Source organism: Lissotriton helveticus, chromosome 7, assembly GCF_964261635.1.
Source record: "Lissotriton helveticus chromosome 7, aLisHel1.1, whole genome shotgun sequence".
NCBI classification, from domain to species: domain Eukaryota; kingdom Metazoa; phylum Chordata; class Amphibia; order Caudata; family Salamandridae; genus Lissotriton; species Lissotriton helveticus.
Window position 1 is genome coordinate 827,883,117 of NC_136068.1, and position 26,783 is coordinate 827,909,899.

At 44.1% G+C, this 26,783-nt stretch overlaps 1 protein-coding gene across 1 annotated transcript in view; it reads left to right on the forward strand.

Annotated features, from left to right (window-relative positions):
- The window catches only part of LOC144767079 (rho GTPase-activating protein 24-like), a 261,070-nt gene that overhangs the window by 198,280 nt on the left and 36,007 nt on the right, over window positions 1-26,783 (forward strand). The window contains exons 6-7 of the mRNA XM_078650703.1: window positions 11,887-12,008; window positions 14,099-15,005. Of these exons, the coding sequence (XP_078506829.1) occupies window positions 11,887-12,008; window positions 14,099-15,005 (1,029 nt within the window). The remainder of the gene's footprint in view (window positions 1-11,886; window positions 12,009-14,098; window positions 15,006-26,783) is intronic.

Consider the following 26,783-nt stretch of genomic DNA (forward strand, 5'->3'; position numbering starts at 1 on the left):
AGGGAACAGAGGCAAGACAAGTCATCTTTAATTGATTTGTGCCTCATATTTAAACTCGGTGGCAAGAATAGCCACTCGTGCTCTGTTGATAATATGGTTTGATTTCATGTAGTATGCCTAAATGTCAACTCCAAAATTAAGACTTCGTCTTCTTTAAATATATATTGTCAATTACCATCAATTATTCAGAGTATTCTATGGCCATAGACTCCTACTAACTTCCAAAGTTGTAGCAGTAAAGTTTCAACGAGCCCACAGTCTCCAGAGGGTAAATTAGTGGATTTTTTTCTACATATTTAGCAGAAATTTGTTTAAAGAGCAATAGGCCCCCATTGGGCACTCGTGAACTATCCCAATATATTCATGCTGTGGTCATTCAACCTGACCCTCCACAGGAGGGTTGCAAGTTCACCTGCTTCAAGATAGTTTTGGGAAAATAAAGGCAATGTGGAGTATATTTGGGAACCATTCCCCTAAAAAAGTAAAGTAAAGTCCACATTTGTAAAGCGCACAATCACCCGTAAGGGTCTCTAGGCGCTGGGGGGCCGTCGGGAAGATTAAGTGAGCTATTGCCCAGAGTCACATGGTGCTGGGCTAATCTGCCGCCGGAGCCGGGGATCGAACCGTGGTCCCCAGATTCCAGCGTCAGTCGCCCTGGCCGCGGCGCCACACCTCTAAAAAGTTTCTCAAATAACATAGGTAATATGGGTAGCTCTAAAATGAAATTTCACCTACCCCCTATCATTTTCTATAGTATTGGTATACACTTGTAGTTTTCAGCTAATTAAATGTTCTAGCCTGCTTCCTGTCACGTAGATTCCCACCCATATTACTGAGAACACCTTGGAGTGCCAGGGTGCAAAAATAAAATAAAATTACACAGTCTTGCTCATGCAGCGCATAGCAGATCTCAACTAATTTTATAGGTTTATACAGCAACAATAGTATTCTGACAACAAAAACCTTACAGGTTCAGATTTATTTGGAAATGCAATCATTTTGTCTTCAGACATCAGCTTTTTGGCTTTTGAAAATAAACACATTTTGCTATTAAATGTACCCTTTTACTTTGGAACAATACACTTGATTCCCCAAAGAAGAGCTTATCATTTAAGACGATGTATTTTTTGTTATGAACTAATACCACCTTTTCATTTTTGGTAAATGAATGTTTGGTGTCCTGATCTCAATATATATTTTTCATCAATAACTTATATGTAGCAGACACATGGACATATTCAGCCTTGCATGCCCCTGTATCACCTTGTGATGTCAAAGATATAACCAATATATAAGAGTTACAAGAGTTACCATCAGTATGCTAGGCGCCTGGCATTTTATTCAGGCTGGGCACCGTTATTCCTGTGATGGTAATATTATACAAAAAGTAACCATCAATATACCAGGACCAGCATTCTGCCCAGTGTGGGAACCATCATGCAGAGGATGTGCCAGAACGTCCAGCATTGTCAGCAATATTCTAGGACCAGCATAGATGGCCCATAATGTCAAGAATTGCCACCGGTATGCAGGGGCTAGCATGAAGGGCCCAAAAAATATCAAGAACTGGTACAAATATGCCAGCGAATTGGGAGGCCTGGTGTCACATATACAGTGCAGTTCACAACACACGGCCTAATTGGGTCTTGCAGTGTCACTCAAACTGTAAGCGTGAAACTGGGCCTTTGAATTACTGGCAAAGGAAAATGTAGGAACATCTTCCAAACCCCTTACGTGTGTGCCCCACCGCTGTATCAGGTGTTCTTTGGAATGGCCTCGTAAGCTATGCAAGTGAACCCCCTCAGGTTCTGTGTGCTGTTGCCTGATATGTAACCCTGCTACAATGTAACATTTCACATTACTTGGGTATTGTGTGTACTTTTCAAATGGCGTAACTCACATGAGACAAAATTGATGAAATCTGCATGCTACACTCATCTGTGCCAAGGGCAGGTTCACATTGTATCATGGCTGGAGTACTCTTGATAGGCCCAAAAAGTCTTTGGCTCTATGAGTGCTATCAGCAAAAGTATAAATTAATATCAAAATGTTAATAATAAAAGCAGTGATTAGAGACAGAATTTAATTGGCTCAATGAAATGTGTAAGACTTGTGTTTTTGTGAAAATGCAAACAATACAGTCAACAAAGTAATATTGGCAACGCGTTGTACCGCAGTGCACCGAAGACAAAATCCTCTCTTTTCCATAAGCTCGCTCTGAATATGAGTTGCGGGCAGCAAATGCCTATTGGCTAAATTGAAAGTGCATGTTGGGCACTAAGGGATTATCTTGATCTGGGGAAACAACAGACGCCTGCACGTCCTCGAAGGGCATGTAAAGCTTTTTTAAATGCCAGCTAGCAACTGGAGAGCCGGTAGATAAGAAGAGGCAGGACATAATTTATGGATACAAAACACAAACCCGAGAACCTATTGTGAGCAAAACTGAGTTGAATCAAAGTTTCCTTCTGTATTGTGGGTTACATTTTCATTAATTTTCTGCCTGGGATTTCAATTTTTCTTTTTTATCCAAACACATGCAACAGTGAGATAGCGAAGATAAAAGCCGATCTATCTATAAAAAGGCACAGGAGGTCTAACATCTCTACTGTTTAGTTAGGCGGAGGAGTGAACAATAGGGACATACGAGTATAGAAGAAGACGGTCTGTCGTAACTGAGAGACTGTCAAGGTTGAAAAGGTAACGTAAACAGGAAAGGAAAGAAGAAAGCCGTCAAGGTCGTAAAGGTAAAGTAAACAGGAACGGAAAGGAGAAAGCGATAGAAAAGGTGAGTAAGGAAAAAAGGAGGTATTTTGGAGTAGCCATTCTGTCGTATCTCAAAGCATCCTTGAGTTATGGCCAATAGAAAGGGTGTGAAGAGAGGGGTGTCATATTATAGATCATTGGTGGGGTAGATTGCTTACCTGTGAAGCTCTTTAACGGGGAAACCTACTAGCACCAAAAATGTAGGAATCCCAGCGATCTGTGGAAATCTAGAGAGGAGTCAAAGAAGAATTCCTTACCCATCATGCACCTTGCATCGCAGCAGAATTATCCATACTGTGACTGAGGGATACCTCTTAACAGTAATTGCCTACAAATCCGGCACACTTGATATCCAGTTCTGTGAGAATACAACCACTACTAATGCTGCCGGGATACATAAGTATCTCTCTCTTAAACCGAGTGTACATGTTTGATGCGTGATGCCATGGTGCTACACTTTAATTAACATAATAAACGCCCAGGGAAGCAGGTGACCTGTTTGTGATCTAAAGACCTGGTGTGATGTCTGACTCAAGGCTAGCCACTGTATTAGTCTTTTACCAAGTGCTTACAAGTATTTTCCACGTGTTGCGTTTCTATTTCTTTCTGAAGTGCCCACGGACTCATGGTACCGTACAAGCAGAAAAAGAAATGTTGGTACAAAAATTAAAAACCTAAAAAAAAACAATATTTGAACACTGAAAATGAAATCCAATTCTTGTAAAACAAGGTGGAAGACTAGTGACTTGCCCAGAATCCCAGAACGGTGAGCCGACTCCGAGACCGCTAATGCGTTGCAGGGTTCCCGGGACTTCCATGATGATCTGTAGCCGACGGGGGAGGGGAAAGTAAAAGCACGCCACGCGCGCGTTGTAGGCACGCCATGAGCGTGCACATCCGCGTGGCCTGCTGCTCGTGCACAGTGGTGGTGCCTGCGGACTTAACCACACTTCAAGAGTGCTGCGCAGGAGTTCAGGCGGGGCCGGTTGAAGACGGAGAATAGCAGAGGAGCAGAGACCAGTAGCCGGTAAGTGGGGTGAGGCAGCATCCACAGCGACAGATACTTTTTGATCGCTATAATTTCACTAAAGCATGCGCGGCGCGTTCACACTGTTAACGCGCAGCAGCTGTACACACTTTGTGGCAGGCGCGTCTCACGGGCGGGTCCACAGACCAGAATCCCCGCGCGTGCCCCGGTCTGTCTCCCTTGAGAGGCATCTTGACTACAATAGGTCTCGAGGACGAGACCTAAAAACAAGCGAAAGTATGGAATCGGGATTGGAACCACAGTCTTTTGGAACCAAGCTGTTCAACTTAACAACTAGGCAGTATCTTCTATCCCGTAATAAGCTTTTATAGGACATTAAAAGACATAATTGAAGAATAAAAACCCATTGCAAATATATACTTGAATAGTGCAAATTGTTTTTTTTTTTTTTCCAAGAACCGTTATTGCATCTGTAGTATTACACAGCTGTAGGCCTACAACCCGTGGGGCTGGCCGCCATCACATTACGGCATTCATCATGCAATTAGATCAAACTGAAGTCAAATGTTACTTTTCTACAAGCATTAGCGCTATATCAATGAAAGGATACAGCATAATCATTATTCTGCCGATCAGTTCATGTTCTTGTTTTTTTTATTTTTATTTTTTATTTTAAATAAACCATAACAAAACACAAAGATCTTAAGGAATCACATTGCGGTCTTTCATAGTTTGGTCGTTGATTGCATTGACTGAGTAACGATGCCTCTCCCCCGTGTCAACCCAGCCTAACTCCTTCCTAACTACGCTAAGTCGTGGTAGTGTGAGTGCTCAGGTTCTCCCGGTCACAGCACCCTTGGTACCTCCCCTGACAATTCTCTGGAGTCCACCCTCTAATGCCGTGGGCTATCCCGTGTTGTGGCCACCCTACCCTGTGGGAACTGTGGGGTCCATTAATCCTCCTCCCCTTCCTCATCCGACATATCTTGATCGTCTTCCGGCAAGGGATCACAGATCTCCCCTCTGTACACGTTCCACTTGGTCCATATTTTGTCCCATTTCCCCGGGCAGGCTCGATTTGAGTATACCGCCCTTTCTGTCACCATGACTTTGTCCATGTTTAGGCACCATTGTGTGTTTGTTGGCACTTCCGCCGCTTCCCAGCGCTGTGCGATATCACGCTTGGCTACTATCATGCCCAACGTGACCCATAGCTGACCATGTCTGGACAAATCATTAGCATCCCACCCATTTAAGAGGCATCCCCGTGGTTCAGGTAGTAGAGAGATCTCTAATGTCTGTGATATGGTTCGCAATATTTGTTTCCAATACTCCTGGATACGGGGGCAGTCCCATATAGTGTGAAAGAACGTGCCCTCCTCCCCACACCCACGCAGGCAGTAAGGTTGTTGTGCTCTGTTAATGCGGTGCAGTGTAGTCCTAGTGTAGTATACCCTATGTAAAACTTTCAGTTGTACGAGTCTCAATCTCGCGGAGATGCCTACTTTCTTGGGCGATGCCATCGCCTCATTCCATTCGTGCTCGTCCATCTCACTGGTGTCACCCTCCCATTTCTCCTTCAATGGAGTCATTGGGTCCGGTAGGTTGTTGATTAGTTTACGGTAAGTGAGCGACGTCGCACGCTCTATCATGAAATCTGTAAGAAGTCGGTCCTCAAGCGGGGACGACTCCGGCACCTCAATGTCAGGGGGTATGGCGGCGAGCAATGCATGTCGTATCTGAGTATATCTGTACAACTCCCTCTCTCCCATGTCGTATAGCTCTCTCAGTCTGTCAAAAGGCACCACACCTCCCCTTTTCCATAGATCCCCCACTGTAGATATCCCTATAGTATCCCAGTGTGAGAAGCCTCTGCTGTTTCTCATGTTGCCCAGGGCTCCTGAGTCCCATAACGGTGTAAGCTTGGTAATTCTCCCCTTCCATCCTAGTGCCGCTGTCGCTGTATGCCATAGCATCACGGTTAGTCTGGTGGGTCCTTCCAATTTACGCATTTTACGTTGATCGTACAACGGAGCCAGTAGGCTGTTCGTGCCTAGCTGTGCTCTATCTGCTTGAAATGCTGGATCATTTTGCGGAGTGTGTAGCCAGTGGTTGATGGGTTTCAGTTGTGCTGCCCAATAATACAATTTCAGATTTGGCAGCGCGATTCCGCCATCGTACCAACCCCTGTGTAGTTTAGATTGCGCTATGCGTGCTGGTAGGTTCCCCCACAGAAGATTCGACACCAATGCCGACACTTTCCTAAAGAAACTCGGAGCCACCGGATATGGAGTATTTTCAAGTATTTAGAGAAATCGGGGCAAGGACATCATTTTATAAAGCGCTGCCTTCCCCAGTAGCGTCAGAGGCAGCCCCGCCCAAAACTTGACATCCTGTTTAAGCCGTCTCATGGGAGGCCCCAGATTTTTGTCCATAAATTCCGTTGGGTCCCTTGTAACATGGATACCCAAGTATTTAAAAGAAGAACCAGCTGCCTTTAGAGGGCATTCCATACTCAGCGCCGGGATCGGACCCTTGAGGACATACATCTCCGATTTGTTCCAGTTTAACGTGTATCCCGATATTTTACCGTGGCTGTCGCAGAGATTCAAGAGTGCCGGTACCCCGTGCTCTGGGTCCGTTAGGTATACCAGCATGTCATCAGCATAGAGGGAGAGCCGGTCCTCCCAGCCCTCCGCCCTCCGCACTCCCGTCAGGAGCGGTGTGGTACGAATTAAAGTGGCTAGTGGCTCTAATGAAAGTGCAAATTGTTTTAATAAATATTCTGGTATAAAAGTCTGCATGACAAAATAACTGCAATAGATGTTTTCATCCTAATTAATTCAAAATCTGTAACTGAGCCATCTTGGTAGTGTGCCTAGTCTTTAACAGATGCAGGGTTACCAGCCCTTCCTAAAACATAACAGAAACTATAAAATATACTTTGCACAACTGTAGACAGCCTTCCGCTCATTGTAGAGGTCTCGAACTGGCACTCAAGTGAGCATTCTGATCTCAAATGAACGTGAAAACATTTTAAACCACAAAGAAGTAAGTGAACCTTACCCTGTTTGCACGACTCATAATCCGTGAATAAACCGCTTAACTGCATTTGAAATGCGCAAAGCACACGCTGAAACGTTTGCTCCTATCCTTTTAAAAATAATGTGAACATCATTTAAAACATGTTCTTTAATTGAGCGTGTACTGTAAATGTGCAAAGTAAATATGTCCATGCCACAATAAAACTGACGGAGGCAGGGTATATTCGCAAACTTTACTTTAACTTGCACTAAGAAGTTCACGAAATACTCATGTCCTGATTCGCTAAAAACACTTATGCAAACTACACAGTGCACACTAACGTGCCCCAGAGGCAAGAATTCTTAGCATAAAGTAGCAAAAACAGGGTGGGCTCTCAAAATGCATATACATCTTTGATTAGTACTGGGGTTTTATTGTGAAGATGAGCATAAGGAAATTAAGCAAATGTTCCCCATTGGCAACTCCTTATCATTAGATAGCACCAGAAGGCCTTCTGGTTAGTAATGCATGGCATAGCTCTGGGTGTAGTGCTGAGGAGGGCTCCCTGCAGTAGATGCACTTCACAATCGGCTGCTGTGAGTACTGTATAGGAGGGAGCATGGTGTACCCTAAAGTTGTGCCTGATGGCGAGGCGAGTTTCTATGTTACATCATGGCGCTACTTGGAGAGCACAGTATGGCAGTTTGTGGTGCACTGTGGTGTTGGGTTCAGAACGCATAATGATCTCTTAGCCGATAGCGTGTTGAACAATGCGCTACCAACAGGGTTAGTAGTGCATAGCGATGCGTGGAGCTTAGTGCAATGACTGTACAAAAATGCCCCCTGACTGGTGGCGGATAATATATCATGTAATAATAATAATAATAAAACCACTTATAGAGGGCATGGTTACACTAAAAACAGTGTGTCCCTGTGCTAAGAAATGCTATCGCTCCCTGAAGAGGCCGAGAACTGGGGATAGTCTGCACCCCAGGCTCCAGACTCAGTTATTCCCTTGGAAACAGGTAGGTTTTAAGTTTAGATCTGAATAATGTTTCTGAGGGCTCCATGCGCAGGTTGAGGGGGAGATTATTCCAGTGCTTGCTCGCAAGAAAGCGGAAGGAGCTGCCTCCCATCCTGCTCCTGCGCACACGCGGGATTTGAAACAGCATTGTTCCAGCAGATCGAAGGTCCCGGGAGGGGCGGTGTATGGTAAGAAGGTTGCGCAGGTACCTTGGCCCTTTGCCCTGTGCAATGTGGTGGGCGAAGCAGAGGGCTTTAAACTTAATGCGCTCCTCAATGGGGAGCCAGTGAAGTTTTTGTAGTGCTGTTTTGCCGGATGCTCTTCGCGGAAGATTGAGTACCATACGGGCGGCAGCATTTTGGACACATTGTAGTTGGTACAAACATTTCCTGCTCAATTCTAAAAGGAGGGCATTGCCGTAGTCCAGATGTGGAGTCACCGGGGCATGAACAAGAGTCTTCCTAGCACTGATAGGAAGCAGATCAAGAACTTTACGGAGTGTTTTTAATATTCCAAAACATTTGCTCGTAATTTTGTTGATCTGTTGCTTGAAGGAAAGTTCCGCATCCAGCCATATTCCTAGGTTCTTGATCGAAAGTGCTGGGCGGGGGACAACTCCTAGATTGGCAGGCCACCAGGCCTGCGACCAGGCAGTGGAGGACTTGCCTACCATCAATAGCTCAGTTTTGTCGCTATTGAGGCGAAGGCAGTTATTATTCATCCAATCTGCTACTGATCGCATACAGTTGGAAAAATTGGTGGCGTCCTCAGCCTGATTGTTGGAGAGGTTAATCATCAGTTGGGTATCGTCAGCGTATGTGACGATATCCACACCAAAAGTTTCCACCAATTGGGCTAGGGGTTCCATATATAGATTAAATAGCGTCGGGCTCAGACTTGAGCCCTGTGGAACCCCATGTCTCAGTTTGCGAAGAGACGATTTGTAAGGAGGACAGTGCACCTGAAAACTTCTGTTTTCAAGAAAAGATCCTATCCACTCCAGGGCTGGTCCTACCACTCCCAGATCAGAGAGGCGAGACAGCAGCGTTGAGTGCAGCACGGTGCTGCACTAAGATCTAACAAAACCAACGCTGCTGTCTGTCCCCCGTCAGCAAGTTGTTTCAAACGTTCAGTGGTGAAGAGGACCGCCGATTCGGTGGAGTGGCCTGCTCTAAACCCTGACTGAGTGGAGTGGAGTAGAGACTTTTCCTCAACAAATTTCATCAGTTGGCTATTTACTATCTTCTCCACAATCTTTCCGCAGAAGGGGAGAAGGGAGATAGGGCGGAGATTTTGTAGCTGGGAAATCTGTATATTTGCTTTTTTTTTCAGAGGTATTACTTGTGCCGTCTTCCAAGCGTCAGGCACATGACATTCCTGGAAGGACAGGGTGATCAGGTGTTCAATCTGCTCGATAAGACAGTCAATGACTTCCTTACAGCGATTGGGGGCTATCACATCCAGAGGGGAGCCAGACTTAATGCTATTAATGATAGTGAGCAGGTCAGCTCTCTCGGGAACAAGAAATTGAGTCAAATGGGTCTTGGTGGTGGAGGCGCTTCTCACTCCCACCTCATTGATGGGTGTGGTATCAGTAAAGGTAGCATGTATTAAATATACTTTTTTAGTGAAAAAATCAGCGATGTCATCGCATAATTTATTGGTGTAGGTGTCTTGGGCCTCAAGTCTAGATGGGGTCGTAAGCTCTTTGTAAATCATAAAGAGTTCTTTGGTAGGATGTGACTTCGTTTTGCTCACACTGGAGAGACAGAGAGGTGTGGGTTTGAGAGTGTGTGTGTGTGTTAGTTATAAAATGCACATTGAGTGACAGGCTACTGGCAGAGCGTGGAGACGTAAATGCCTCTTTCAGTGAATAGTGATGTTTTCCTTTGGTTCAGTACTACTTGGTGTAGTCTGAAACCGAGCGAATCGAGTAGAAGAAACCAGTTATGGCCACTGTATAGTGTTGTTTTAATAGCACAGAAGTGTCCCTAAAAGGGTAACCACCAACAGTGCAGATCGAAGTGACAGTCACTATGGAGGAACTCTTACCTCCTCCAGCTCCTGTCACAAGGACCACTTTCCCATCAAATCTCAGCCGGGTTGCCATGCTGCTCTTGTCACCCAGTTGATTTGGAACACTCTCACAACTATGTTAGAATAAAATAATGGTATAGAAAAGTATGATGGCGCAGTGGTCAATGTCAGCAGTGAAGGGTGCAAATAATATTTATAAGAATCGCAAACCTGATATTTTAAATATTTGAAACAACAGCAACAAGCATTGCTTATTAAAGTTGCTGCCAACAACCTGTAACTTTAAGATGTCAATGTTTTGACTCCAGTTGCTAAATAGGTAGTGTCTTCCCAGGTCTGAAATCCTTAGAAACTCCGTCCAAGCCACCACTTTGGCAATATTAGCAGAGGTCTCTAATGTTGTATTGTAATTGCATTTTATGCCTGATGGGGCGCTGGAGTGCTTGTACTCATATAAGAGCTCAAGACAGAAAATGGATAAACAGTGTTTACCAATGTGGCATTTTCACACAGATCAAGATGGGAAGGATGTCTTTAAATATTATAATAACTGTGAAGAAATAAGTCAATAAGAAATCAGACAATCACCACGAGTTTCTCTACATAGAACTGCTGAATAAAGCCAGATCAAGCAATCCGAAAATGGAAGTGTTAAAGGGCTGGCATTCCAGGACTCCTACACTATATGTGCTAATCGAAGGAAAATTGTGTTTACTAAATGTTCACAGTATAAATTAATAAAGTACCCGGAGTAAACAAAATTGTGTTCACTGGGCTATCAGAAGTGAGAAATATATATTCCCAAAAGGAACGGTAATAAGTCAGCTTTGCCAATTGGAGGCAGATGCATATAAACACAAAAAATCTCAAAGAATAAAGGAAGAGGATGACAAGCCCCAACAGTTTAAAAATGTATTTTTAAGGTCGAGGGCGATTAGATCTCAAGCTCCGCAACAAAATATGTCAACAGATCCCGAGCTTAAAGTGGTGTTAAGTATTTTACAGCCGACATACAGTGGAAAGAATGAACACCCATGTCATCGGAGAACTGCCTATATAAATGGTGGCCACATAGCCAGAGTGTGCTAAAAACAATTTGCGCCAGGCCAAGAGTGCCCAAAATTAGATTAAAACAGTCTCAGAGTCTAAATAAAATATTTATAAGTGCTCCCAAACATATGGCAGGGATAGTGCAACCAAATTAAGTGAAAAAGTAACTCTCTGGGAGACAGGCTCATGATTGGTTTAAGGACTTGGTTGACATAGGGCCAAATAAATTCATTGTTAGAGTGTCGAGGAACATTGTATGAAAATGTTTACACAGAAATTAATTTACAAACAGTGTTACTGATTATGCAAAGAATCCATATATGGTGACAAGCATACACTAACAAATTAACAGTAAGGCACATGCATCCACAATAGGAGGTCTTTCCGTTTTAAAATACTGTATGCATAATGTATACTATGTGTTTGCATCTTCATTGAGATGTGTTACACACTGAACACAATTAATGACTGCCCAAAGGTGTGGGGCAGCAACGCCGAATATGTGGATATTGAACTTCAAGTAATGGTTTGTTTCTTAGGGAATTAACTGGATTGAAGAAATATGCTTTTGTCCGGATAGGCAATAGAAGAAGGCACATCTCCACATTTAAACAGGCAAAAAATATAAACCAAAGTAGGGGAAGTGAGACAAGGGGAGTCAAGGGAAGGACCGCAAAGGCGAAGGAAGTTACTCTGGATTATCTTGAAAGCTCTTTAGGAAAGATATGGACGGCCATCAAGAATTCTTCAGGTAGGTGATCTTAGAGGAGGCTCAAGGGCATAAGTAGAATGTTTGGATGTCACTATGTAAAAAGTAATGGAACTCAACATAAGAGATGAAAGAGGCCACATGACTGGTTCTAACCGAACCCCGCAGGAAGAGAACACCAGATTCCCATGCAAATGGAATGGCATATTCATCATAACAATCATTCATGTTAACACAAATATTATCTCAATGTAGATTTTCTCTTTTAAATCTGTTATTATTTTTTAGATTCCTGGATGAGGTTCAGTCTCATTCAACTGTAAACAAGATGGATGTGCAGAATTTAGCTTCAGTGTTTGGCCCTAATCTACTGCGCCCCAAACTACAAGAGCCTGATGAAACCAAAAGAGGTAAGGGTAAAATCACACTGGTATCAGCAATGCCATTTGATCTATGCAACTTTATAATTAAGAGATTTGGTATAATGTGCATAAATATAGCAATAAAATTATGTTAAAATATCCAAATGTATAAAGGTGCTGAATTTGAATCTGTCGGGCTAAATAGACTAATTGAGGGGTTCAGGTGAAATGATAAGTAACCATAAGGCGAAAGGTTGTGTGATTTGTACATATCACCAGAAACCCAAAATGGCATTATTGAATCATAATGCAGGTTTAACTGTTAGTTTCTGGGGATACCTTACATGAATTGCCTAGTCTATGTCACAGTTGGCAGTAGTTTCAAAACCTATATTTCAAGGAATTTAGGCTATTCTAGTGAATTATGGTGCATGATTGAAGGACATTAAAAATGTTCATTAAGCACCACAAGTAATGCTCACACCAAAATTAGGTAATCATTTTCAGAACCCACAGTAACTTTGTTCTAAAGTCAGGAACTTACCCCCACATGCATCAAAGGAAACACTGCTCGCCAATGGGCCGATTCTCAGAATCTGTCCATTTGCAACCGTTATTTTTGCATTTGGGATGCATCATCCCAAATGCAAAAATCGCTACTTAAGGAATCGCAAAATTGCGATTACTTTAAAAGAGATTGCATTTAAGGAATCGCAATTTGCGATTCCTTAATGCAATGCATTAAAGTAAAAAAATTGTGATTTTGCAATTAAAAATTGCAAATTACCGTCAATTGAAAGGTGATGGTAATTTGCGGTTTCTTTGAAAAATGCACCAAAGTGCATTTTTCAAAGTCCCATGTAACGCACACACATGCTCTTGGGGCATATGTGTGCGCAACATGGGTGCACGTTATAATTTCAGGGGTGCAACAGTGTGTCCTTTCGGCACCCTTGCACCCTTGAAATTGCATGCACAATTTGCGAGTACCTAATGGGTACTCGCAAATTGCACATGCAATTCCCATTCATTCCTATGGGCCTGTAGGCCCATAGGAATGAATGGGAAGCCATTCCTTAATTGTGACTCGCAATTTGCGAGTCGTAATTAAGGAATGTGTAGGAATCGCTATTTTTTTGCGATTCCTAAATGCATAGGCTTTTGCGATTCCTTAATTGCGATTCCTTAATAATCGCAATTAAGGAATCGCAAAAGCCAACATTGATGCATGTGGAGGTAAATCCCTGCATAGGCATCTAACTAAAGTTGAGTAAACATGTCTGAAAACGGAGATAGAGACTCATGCCGGTGTGTTGTAAGTTGATTTGTCATTTTTACAGGCAGTCACCAATATGCTGAAAAGTCACAGGATGGCCAACTTTCACCCCTCCACTGATTTTCTGTGTGCCTACTTCAATAACTTAAACCTAGAACAGCACACACAAATGTTAATCACTGCCAGATTCTCAGAATAAGTCATGGTTCTGCCCCTGTAGGTTTAGCACCAGGCAAGAATGTAGATTTATGACGTTCTCTAATTCTCAAAACTTTTGCAAGTGATGCCTGGAAAGTTGTAGCTTTCCATGTGTAATCCTGTCAAAGTTATGATAATAATTTTTTTCAAGCAGAAATGTACTTGTGCATATCTTTGCATGTGAAAAAAAGTCTCTGGGCCTGATTTAGATATTGGCGGACGGGTTACTCCATCACAACCGTGACTGATATCCCAGCTGCCGAAATATAAATCCCATTATATCCTATATAATATAAATACCATTATATCCTATATAATATAAATCCCATTATATCGTATTCCTGCGGTAGAGCTAGAGTGCAGTAGAATTCATCAAAAGCAAAATCACTGCGAACATTTTCATTTTGACTCACTCGCAATTATGTTTCTGGATTTCTCTCAATTATGTTTCAAGATTTCTCTCAATTATGTTTCTGGATTTGTGTTCTGAGGTAATGTTACAGCTTTTAATGTTTTTTTGTAGGTCATTCTATACACTAATGAAAAATAATATTTAAGCAACAGTCGCAGGGAATACCATGGCACTATATTCTCCTTTAAGGAACTGTGAAGCAGACAAATACCATACTAACTCGCAATGAAGTGTGTTATCTTGTTTCCTCAGGACCCGCCCTGGTGCAGCAGCTGATGTCTGTCATGATAAGCGAGCACGACAAGCTGTTTCCCGCTGAGGACATTTCTCACGCTGCCCAGCCTGCTCAGACTAGGCCTCGACCAAACTTAGCCTGTTCCTTCCCCAGACTGTGCCACGAGGATCATCAAAGGGAAGCTCGTGCCAAATCCCTCTCCCTGCCTCTTACTGCTGGGCCTGGCCTACCCAGGGCCGTTTCAGAGAAGAATGCAGCAAGCAATTCATGGCTCGCCTTGCACGAGCAGACGGAGAGCTGTCAATCAAACAGCACAGACATTAATCACGCCGACAGTAGGCCTCTGCCCTCCAAAGACCTGAGTGCGCATGCGCAGGGCAGCCACTACAGAGGCTTGGCGCCTGACCCGCAGGCCCCGACTGGTTTAATAGCAGATGAACATGTAGATGAAACAAGAGCTGAACCTCAAGAAAATGGAACATTTCCAACTATTCCAAACGTTCCGGACAGCTGTAGGGCCGAACCCAAGTTTAACATTCCACAGAAAAACACAACAACATTCTCGTGCGAGGTCAAACTACCCATATACGACAACATTTATTTTGCTCCTCTCTTGAGCTCCGTGGAAGCTGACTGCGCTGACCGCGACTCATGGTGCAGCTCTCCTTGCGAGAACATGCTTGAGGGAAAGTCAAGCTCCCGCCATTCCTCCAGGACCAGCTGCGCCCTGGAACTGAGCGCGGCCACGCCGACCCGCGCCAGCTCGGTCTTTGGCACCGTGAGCAGCAGCAACAGCTACAACAGCGAAGTCTTCCTCCCCACAACTGACAGCTCGGCCGGCCAGAACCCTCTGCAGTGCCTTGTGGTTGGCCTGAAGCACCAAATAGCCAACCAGAAAGCAAACTATGAAGCAAAAATTAAAAGGTACTGTAAACTAATTTGTAGCTTTTAGAATCATTGTTTCATCCATGTTATGTGGTTTAAAGATAACTTAACACACACCTGACAGAAATCTAAATAATCATGGCTGCCAAGATTTCAGTTTGCTAATGTGTGACATTTCCATGTCTTGGTGGTACCTATGTGTGGCATTTAAATCTTTTATGTGTGACTCTTTGTAAAAAGTGGAAATGAGTTAAATATAAGACATTATCCCTTCTGTACACGTTAATTGTCTAGAAATTTCTGTAAGACAGCTCCAACGCTGCAGAAGTGCATATGCAGGATTTTAACCTAACCCTTTCCGACACAGGGCACCTGACAGCTGTGGTATTACAATGCTTTTCTCTGTGTGTCTCTGGGCCCTGTGTTGTTAGGTTTCAGATCAGGACCATACGTGTCGTATTCTATCAAATATAAACAAGCGTGTCTGCAAACGTTTCAGATATGGACCAGCTCCCAAACACTTCCAGTCCTTGTGCATCTCTGTTGTGAGTACCATGAGCTCCACAGCTTCCACAGGACAGCCTGGCACGTGAAGGAGCCTTGCTTCTGGCTGTGGCCTGACCTAGCACATCATTCAGAGCTGAGTGCAGCAGGAAAACTGCTGGAGCAAGTACCAAACCAAAGAAAAAAACGACCTAAGGCACCCCTTCGCACCATACTACCCCTAAGGTGAAGGGAATTTTGACCAGTAGCACCCCCTTACTCTAAAGCAGCTCCTCCATCAAGAGACAGAAGATTCCTCACCATAATCCACATCTAAACCAGGCCCATGCTGTTAGAGCCCAAGGGAACTCAGCTAGTGCTTAGAGGTGACCGAGGTGGCGCCACATCCGTAAATAAAATTCTGTAAAACAGCCATATAACAAACTAAAAAAATGCATTAACAAAAGTGTGCTTGAGAAGCCCTAGACATCCTTCCCTTGTGTTTATAGACCAGGAAACTTAACACCCTCCTCTGCTCATTGCCCTCTTTGCTATAGACTCATTAGGTCTTGCCTGAGACAGCGCATGCTGGCTCTTCGAGATATTAAGTAAGTGGCTTTTAAAAGTGCCACCAGAGGCTTTTGCTGGCCTACAGCTTGCGTTCACGAGCTTGTGCACGTGCACAGCTGCCTTCTGTGTTTTTATTGCAGTAATCAGGCTCCTCTGCTCTCACTACCCCTCCCTTCTCCCCCTCCTCTTCCTCAGTTTCATTTGTGTCTTCTATCACTGTGAATGCTCCTGCTTCCACCAGGCACACACACCACCAGCTGTCAGTGCACGCTTCCACCAGGCACACACACCACCAGCCGTCAGTGCTCGCTTCCACCAGGCACACACACCACCAGCCGTCAGTGCATGCTTCCACCAGGCACACACACCACCAGCCGTCAGTGCACACTTTCACCAGACACACACACTACCAGCCGTCACACACTACCAGCCGTTGGTGCAAGCTTCCACCAGGCACACACCACCATCCGTCAGTGCACGTTTTCACCAGGCACACACACACCACCAGCCGTCGGTGCACACTTTCACCGGGCACACGCACCACCAGCTGTCAGTGCACGCTTTCACAAGGCACACACACCACCTGCTGTCAGTGCACGCTTCCACCAGGCACACACACCACCAGCCGTCAGTCCACGCTTCCACCAGGCACACACACCACCAGCCGATAGTGCACGCTTCCACCGGGCACACACACCACCAGCTGTCAGTGCACGCTTTCACCGGGCACACACACCACCAGCCATCAGTGCACGCTTCCACCAGGCACACACACCACCTGCCGTCAGTGCATGCTTCCACCGGGTACGCACACCACCAGCCGTTAGTGCACACTTCCACCAGGCACACACACCACAAGTCGTTAGTGCACGCTTCCACCAGGCACACACACCACCAGCCGTCAGTACACGCTTCCACCAGGCACACACACCACCATGCATCAGTGCACGCTTTCACCGGGCACACACACCACCAGCCATCAGTGCACGCTTTCACCGGGCACACACCACCAGCCATCAGTGCACGCTTTCACCGGGCACACACACCACCACCTGTCAGTGCATGCTTCCACCAGGCACACACACCACCAGCTGTCAGTGCATGCTTTCACCAGGCGCACATACACACCACCAGCCGTCAGTGCGGGCTTCCACCAGGCACACACACCACCAGCCGTCTATGCACACTTCCACCAGGCACACACACCACCAGCCGTCAGTGCACGCTTTAACCGGGCACACACACCACCAGCAGTCAGTGCACGCTTTCACCAGGCACACACATCACCTGCCAACAGTGCACGCTCTCAGCAGGCACACACACACACCACCAGCCGTCAGTGCAGCAGGCAGGCTCTTCTCAGAGTTTCTTGGTAAATATATGTTCGATGTCTGGGAGGGAGCGGGTCGAGTTTCCTTAAACCATGCTGAGTATGCAGGTGCAGTGCATGAACTCCTGTGTGAGTGAGTCATGCTGCTTGGGTCTCATTCACTCTACACTTGTAAACTTTTTCTCATTTGCAAAGTTCGGCGGATGAACAAGGCTAGGCAGCCCCCACACCTCCTGGAATAACTGCTTCCTATAACCAGAATAGAAACAACATTCAGAGCAATGAAAACAAGTTCATTTGATGCAAAGAACTGCTAACAAAAACCATGTCCAGCTATTGTAGATCTGGCAACTTAAACAAAACAGCAACAAAAAAACAAGCATTGGCATAGCCAATAGGTCTCGCTTTTTAGACCCTATAAGTATTTGGTTATGCAGCAGAATATCCTTGGTGCAACAACACCAACTGTTGCATGGCTAAACACTTATAAGGTCCCAAATGCAAGACCTTTTGGCTATGCCAATGCTTGTTTTTCTCTTACCTTTCTTTCCCATCTTCCTTTTCCACTCTGCCTCTCCCCATCTTTCGTTCTCCCCATCTCTCCTATCACTTCATCTTTTTTACATCACCTTCTTCCCTTGCCATGCTTTCCTTTCCTTCCATTTTTGATTTTCCATCCTCTCTTCCTCGGTCCATGTTTCTTTAGCTCCGTTTTCCTCATCCTCTCTTCTCTACCTCCTACTGTCTACCCCTCTTACCCCATCTCACCCTTTATCTTTTTGTCTATTTTCTCATCTTCTGCCTCACCCTTCTCTGCCATCCCATTGACCCCCCTTTAGCCTTTTCTTTCTTCTCCCCTGATCCATATCCCACCACACTTTACCTTTCTCCCCTCCCTCCTCCACTTTTCTCTTCAAACTGTAGTCACCATATTCTCATCACGTTCTTTCTCCCTGTCCCTTGTTTGTTCCTCTCTCCTCGTACTTGTCTTCTCTTTTTTCTCTTTCATTTCAACTCGTCTCACTTTCCACTTCTTATATTTTAATTACCCTTCCATCTATTTGCCCCTCACTGTTCCTCCACTTCTACCTTGTCATTATGTTCTCCTCCTTTTCTTCTTTTCCCTCTCTCATTACTCTCCCTCTCCCCTTTGTGTGTGCCTGTATCTGATCTCCCTCCTTCCTCCTTCACTTGGTTGGACTATATAAATATTGTTTCATTTAGTAAAGAAACAAGCATTTGCAATGCAATAGGTCTCGCATTAGGAAAGTTTGAGCTATTGGTATTGTAAATGACAAAGTTTTTATTTATGTGTTGGTTTTGAAAATAGCGAAATTAATAGCTTTGTCATTTACAATGCCAATAGTTTTAACTTTCGCAAATGTGACACCTATAGCATTTGTAATGCAATATGTGTTGTATTTACGCGACTTAGATGTATTGATATTACAAATAACAATGGCTTAAACATTTTTTTAATAATTAATACTTAAATAAAAGTTATTGTAATTTATAATGGCTATAGCTTAAACTTTTGTAAATAACTTTTGTGAAGATTATGTTCAGTGTATTTGTTTGTGACGAAAATCCAAGAACAGAAGTGAAATATTAACATCTTTTTGTGACATTTGTAATGAAGCTTCAAACATTGAGAGAACATATTTGAACCAGTTGTTGTTGAATGGGTGCACAGATTAATGCTGTGGTGGCACTGAGTGATGTAATGACATACAAAGGGCTACAGAGGATATGTACAGCTGATTGCCTACGGGACCCCATATGCGCTTGTCATATACAATTGGATACAGGACTCCGTGGTGCTTCTGAGGCGGAACAGGCATAATGACAGACCACGCATGGCCCTGGTGGGGTAAATAAAACAGAGGGGTACATACCAATGCAGATGTAAGATGGATCGTGCATTGAGGACGTGAGTGCAGTAGGCCCAGCCTGGGCCAAAGGCTGGCAAGGGTGAATAGGCCATCTTGAAAAGTGCTGGTGAAGGGAGACCTGAAGAAAATGAGAGCCCGTAAATACAAGCTTGACGTGAAAGATGGAAGCCTAACGTAAGCACCTCTCTGCGATGCGTGCAGAGAGCTAGTGGGCAAACATGGCAGCTAAGGCGGTAAACCTGGATTGACATTGGCACCATGTCGTCAGATATTGAAAAGTGAAACAATGGCGCAGGGGAGAAAGGAGCCTAGTCACCCATAAGCGGTGACGTGCACCTGCACTAGTGGCGTGTGGCAACCTTACATGGTAATAATGCAAAGAAAGGGTGGTGGCCTGCGGGTGCCGTGTGCTGGCGACCTGTGTGGGGCACTCCGCCCGTGCGCTAGTGGGCCTACGGGCTAATTGAGACATGAGGGGCCAGAATGCATGCTGTTCGTCTATAACGCCGCCGGCCAAGCAGTGGCATACTGGTACATGGGGGGTCGGAACAAGGGAGGCGGGTGCTTGAAAATTGAATATGGGAACACTGAGTGGGACAGTGAATGGAAAAAGGCAGAAGGGCAGTGAATGAACAGCGCATGTTGGGAATGATAGTTGTAGGAAGCCGCAACTCACGTTCTAGAATCAGCTAGGGGAAAGAGGAGTGCGGGCTGTAGAGAAAATACAATAAAAATGCCTGAGGTCTATGTCAGCGCGGCCGTTCAAAAGTCTTACCTAGAATCTCGGTCTCAGGTATCGGCTATCCTTGCAGGGTGGCCCTAGTGAGCCTGGGAAGCCGTATATAAGGTGGATGAAAAGAGCGTGAAAAAGTTAATTAGGCAGCATGCAGGAAGACCGACTGCAGTGTCCTCCAGCCGATAGGTGTCGGTTCGGTGCTGCTTAAGTTTATGCGTGTCTGTGACGTCATAACCCCTGGTGGAAAAGAGACAGAGTCTCCCGTTAATGGTTTTGCTTTTAACTAGTAGGCAGCCTTGGGCGTATCTTTGCATTTGGCATCCGGCCTCGGAGGAGGGGGAGGGCGGGGGCTGCCTGCGCATGCGCAACATTTCCAAGTTTCGTTTTGAGGTCGGAGCGCGAGCCCGGCGCCGGAGCGACAGCGAAGTGCCGTACCTGAAGTCCCGGGACCCAGGAGGGGGCCCGGGTGAAGACCAGCGGGGAGACTGCGGGACCCCCAAACCTAAGGGAAGAGCCCCGCATCTTGCAGGCATGGCAGAGCAGCTCGAGTGCTCTGCGAGGCTCCCGAGAAGCCCGGTTAGGTAAGAGAAAGGAGGGGAGAGGGGGTTGCCTGTCTGGGTGCCTGCGTGTGTCTGTGTGTGTGTGTGTGTGTGTGTAAGTGCGTGTGCGCGCGCGTGTGTGTGTCTATCTGTGTGCATGCATGCGCGTTAGGTTGACTTGCTGGGAGTATGGGAGGGAAGTGCACGGCGCGGCGCGGGACGGAACATGCGCGTTCGCGCACCCAAATCCGGCTTTCAGGCTCGTAACACCCTCTTGTCCTTCCTTCTCCCGAGACAGGCAACTATACGTCTCCAGCTGGACATGCATCCTTCGGATGCAGTTTACCAGCGAGACCTAAAAACTACTTGTTTTGTCCTATAATTAATCTGAGAAAAGAAACAGATCGTCGGGATTAGTATTCTTCATCTCACAAGTAATTGAACTTTATTTAAAAAAGCACAGTGATGACAAATAATCTAGGTTGTTAAGCATATGTATACATTTGTCCAAATCTGCATTTGTACTTGGACACGAGATGTCCATGCCAGTCGCTGATGCTGCTCAAGTTACAGCAGTTTCAAAAACTATAGCACTGACTTGTGAGACAAAAGGGCCCAGAGTTTCTTACTTTTATCCCTGTGAGGTGGCCGGTCAGCAGAAAGGTGGGGGCAGGCAATCTCGGTATGCATGCAAACTCCACTCCTCTCCACACACCACCCTGTACAGCTAGGCACTGCTTACCCTCATGATACTTTAAACCGTTTCTGACCAGGCCAGGCCCTAGCCAAGATTTCAAGATGCTGGTGTATTTGCTCTCGCCTCTGCTTCCACCCATTCTCTGACTTGGCACGTAGCAGCAGCAGACAGGCACTCAGCATAGGCCATAAATACACTATGTTAGGCTGAGCACCTTGAGCAGAGAACAAAGAAAAGCTCTACCAGCGAATATGTGACGTTATTCCGCACACAAATACCCCGCATACCATCACTCCGCAAAAAAAATACCGCAAGTACTATTACTCCGCAAATTAAGACAACGAAAACTTTTACAACGAATATGCCTTTAGCACACATGCCTTTACAACGCAAATGCATGCATGTTAAAGGTATACTCGTTGTAAAAGTTCTAAAGGTAAGTAAGAGTACCCTACACTCTAATGTAGTACCCCTGCACCACCCAACCTTGACACACAGTCCTTTTCCTACATTTACACTACCCAGCACGACCCCCCAACACTACCATAAAGCACTTTACTTCCCTACACAAACACTACAACACTACCTTAATACACTACCCCCAGCATGACCCTACACAAACACTACAACACTACCCTAAACCCTAAAACACTTCACCCAGCATGACCCTACACTACACAAACACATCAACACTACCCTAAACCCTAAAACACTACACCCCAGCATGACCCTACACTACACAAACACTACAACACTACCCTAAACCCTAAAACACTTCACCCAGCATGACCCTACACTACACCAACACTACAACACTACCCTAAACTCTAAAACACTACAACTGAATGACCCTACACTACACAAACACTACAACACTACCCTAAACCCTAAAACACTACACCCCAACATGACCCTAGACTACACAAACACTACAACACTACCCTAAACCCTAAACACTACCCCTGCATGATCCTACACTACAACACTACCCTAAACCCTATAACACTTCCCCCAGCATGACCCTACACTACAACACTACCCTAAACCTTAAAACACTACCCCCAGCATGACCCTACACTACACAAACACTACAACACCACCCTAAACCCTAATACACTACCCCCAGCATGACCCGACACTACACAAACACTACACCACTACCCTAAACCCTAATACACTACCCCCAGCATGACCCTACACTACACAAACATTACAACACTACCCTAAACCCTAAAACACTACCCCCAGCATGACCCTACACTACACAAACACTACAACACTACCCTAAACCCTAAAACACTACCCCCAGCATGACCCTACACTACACAAACACTACAACACTACCCCAAACCCTATAACACTTCCCCCAGCACGACCCTACACTACACAACCACCACAACTCTACACTACACTAACACTACACTACACAATCACTACCCCAGCACGAGCCCACCCCTAAAAAATTAATCCAAACCCCCTTATCTCTCTCGTCGTCGTGGTTCCACACACCTCCTGGTTCCATCTTCATGAAGTCTGTGTTTTTTTCACAACGCAAGGGCATTTACCATACATGCCTTAACAACGTAATTCGTTGTAAAGTCATGCGTGGTAAATGCACATGCGTTGTGAAAAAATGCGGAGTGATGGTATGCGAGGTCAATGACCTTGCGGAGTAATGGTATGCGGACTGAAAGTCCGCGGAAAAAAAGATGCGGAGTAAAGGTTGATTACCCTACCAGCATGACTAATGCATTTCAATTCGGGTATGCGCTGAACTGTGTTAGTTTAACCCCTGATGCGTGGTACTTGACAGGGCTGAATAATTGTGATTTGTAAAGCCAGTAGTAATACTGTCAACCTACAAAGCGGCATAATGTACGCTTTTTTAAACTCTTAGCTGAGGAGGCTTTTCCACCACCAGTGCCGAGTCCTTTTTTTAAATGTTTGGTACTATTTACGCTTAGGCCTTCCTAACTTTTCTTCCCACAAAATATCTCTAGGCAAATGTGCATCCTTTTTTCCAACATTGTGGATATTCTAAAGATACCAGTGTTTGCGGTTTTCCAAGCAGGAAACTGAAAAAATATCCAAAAAATGTAGAAAAAAATGCTGTGCAAGAAAGCATGTGTTTTTTCTCTACAACTGGCATCCAGAAACGATTTTACTGTGCTGAGATCTTCATTTTCCCATCTTTCAGTAAGAAGCAAAATTATATAAGAAACCCCCTTTTTAACCCACAATTTTTGCATTTGTTTTGCATTTTTCTAACTGGTAGTCCATTTTAACTTTTTTTTAATGGTTTCAGCCTATTTTCAGTTTGAGGTGAAAACAGCTGTGAAACCAATAAGTGTACTCAAAAAGCTAAATATTTCTGAAAACTAGATAGAATTCCAAATTCAGCAAGGGGTCGGGTCATTTGTGTGTATTGCTCATAGTTTAACAAAAGTAACTAATTGTTTAAATACAAAAACATAATGAAAATAGGTAGGCAAAATAGCAACATTTTAATCTGTGATATTTTGCCCAATGGCTTATTTACAAAAACATATAAACAAAAGGAGGTCTCCTTAAAAATCCATCAGGGGACAAGGAGAAAACAGTGTGAGAAATAAACAAACGTCCCTAGGGCCCAGGGTTGGGAAGAGGACTGGCAGCTGATCACAGGACCCACTAGTCCCAACTAGATTTAACTTTTCAAGTTATACAATGTAAGTAGAAAAATTTCTGACAATGAGGTTTTATATTAAAAACATTTCCATTTAATATATCATCAACAAACACATTCAATGTATACAAGTGCCATTACAATAAAATTTTAAAAACTGTGATGTATCACAGCAACAATTTCTTAAAAATTATGTACAAAAGATCACATAAAAGAACCAAAAAGTCGACGCAGCGTTTCGGTATGTTGAAATACCACCTTCTTCAGGACAGTTCTCTAGTCAAAGGAAACATACAATTATTGATCTTGTTGACAGATTGTTTTACAATTTATTTCACATTCTTTATTAACATGTACAAGGACCCCTATCAATTTACTACATTGCATGCATTATATACTGTATCAAAGGGTCTCATTAACAATCGATTTTTAGGCACTCTACAGGGTATGCTAGTGGATCTTATCTGTTTCAGCTGTGGCCAGTAGTTAGGAGTATTCTTTTACCCGACTTACAGTCAGGGGAACTGTCTTATGGTTGGATTAATTAATTTCCAAAATCCAGCAAAGAATTGTTCATGATTATGGGTCATTTACCTCAATACTAGTGTATGCTTTCGCCTAGGTTTTTCATCTCTGGCCAGCCTGGAGTATTCTTTGGGGCTGAGAAAAGACTTTATACTTGTCTTACTTCTACCGCTTCCGGATACTTCCACCTTTGGAGATAATGTTAGAGGCATTCCCTATTAGTTTAAACTCTAGGGTCTCTCTTCTCTATGCTCTCGGATTCTTGCTCGATAATTACCTTCTACGAGTAGAATAGTGAATTCCCTTGCCCTCGTTTCGTCTTGTAATGATCAGATTTCTATATCTTCGTCTGATTCGACGATATGAGGCTGTGGTATCAAAAAGGCAGAAAGAGGGGAAAACAACCTTTATTACACTACGGGTTATTTTAGTCCTTGTTTTCTTTGACTACATCTACCTAACTTGGTAGTTACCTTTGTGATGTACTTTTGCGGGTTCTTTATATACGGAGGAGCCACCGATTATTTGCACATTAAAAACGGATAGCTGTGAACACAAACATTAAGGATTAATTTTAGTGTACCGTGTCCTATTATCTCAGAACTTGAATAGCACAGTATACCCAAGGTTCTCTCAACACCCTCTTACCTAAATAATTAATTACACTTCAACAGATCCAACCGTGGTTTTGATTTCCACTTTTTGATATAATGGATGCTTGCTTTTCGGCCGGTGGTTTTCTAATTCACCATCTGTAATGTAAAGTTTACTTATCATTATTGAGGTTACACTATTATTATTTCCCTCCTTTCCTCTCACTCGTACTGCCTTTGCTCATGTCAGTACTCTGTTCGCAGTATGCTCAATATCTATCTATGTTGTCATCTACATAGTTTGCATACCTGTCCTATGTTAAGTATGTCCAGAATTTGTCATACCTGCAACGCTGTTCTAAGTTAGGTGGCGTTTTTTAGTTTGTTAAGAGCGGTTTTGTAAAGAAAACCTCATCTAGTCTGTAACCCCGCTCACACTCACTAAGTCCTTAGGCAATAGCAACATGCTCCCCAACCGCGGAGTTTGTATCTCCTCACCTGTATGGATGTGGTCGGCCTCCCTGCTCCTCACGTACGTCTCCCGTTTCGCGCCAATTTCATTTACTTAGTTTGGGTTGGCGTTTTTTTTATATTGTCATTTCCGGCAATAGTCTCGCGATACTGCGTAACCTTTGGCAGAGTTCGTTGCTATGGGAACCACGTGAAGCTTTTGCCGTCTTATTGGCTTTATTTTACAAGGCTTAGTTAATATCAGCGGTGCAACGGAGAAGCTTTTAGTATCAACCTGACCGGTTTAGTTCTCTAGTTTGTAGATAGATCGAATTTTATTCTGACAGCGTTTTCTTTATATTAAAAATGAAATGTTATATCCGGCAGAGCTCTCGCGTTACTCCGTAGCCTTTTGTTGTGTTCATTGCTATGGGAACCACGCAGAGCTTCCGCTGTCCTATCGGCTTTGTTGTATAAAGCTTTATTGATATAAACATTGGATCGAAAGAACATTATTGATATCAACTACGCTAACTTTATTATCTAGTTTAGGAGTAGGTGTACAGTATATCAATAATAAAGAAAAACAACAATATAAATATAAAAATAGGACGGTGTCTCTCTATTTTTAATGGTGTAATTACTCGCATCTTCCATAGTTTTTAAGGTCTATGATGGTGCATCCATGCGCTTCGTTATCTATAGTTGTTGCATGCTCCCAGTCTCATGGTTACATGATTTTTTCAGAGAAAAAAGCAAAATTATACCTTTGGATGCAATATCGATGCTACTGTTCTATTTTGTTTATAGAGTGTCTTATAAAATACGCTCCCAATCCTCTCTACTGTTTGACCCCTTCCTGACTGTATTGAAGCGCGACATATAGTATTGTTCTCTTTTTTTCCTCTTGTTGTCGAGATCACCGCCTCTACTATTGATGGTAACTGACTCCAGTCCACACCACCTCAAGTCGGTAATTCTGTGGTTGGCTGACGTCCAGTGTTCGGTCAGGGGTGCCCCTTTCTTGCCTGTCCTTATTGCAGATCGGTGTTCGTTAAGCCTAAGCCGAATCTCTCTTGAGGTCTCTCCTATATAGGCTAGGTCACAAGGGCACTTTATCATATAAATTATCCCTTTTGTTCTGCAATTGATGAAAGATTGCACTTTATGAGTAGCGTCATTGTGTTTTATATCTGAGCCCCTTATGATTGCTTCACAATTTGTACAATTACCGCAGGGAAAAGTACCCGTTGGAAGGGGGGCATTGTCAATACTTGGTTGAGTTATAAAACTTTCTTCTCTATAGGTATGAACCAATTTATTCCTGATTGTTTGAT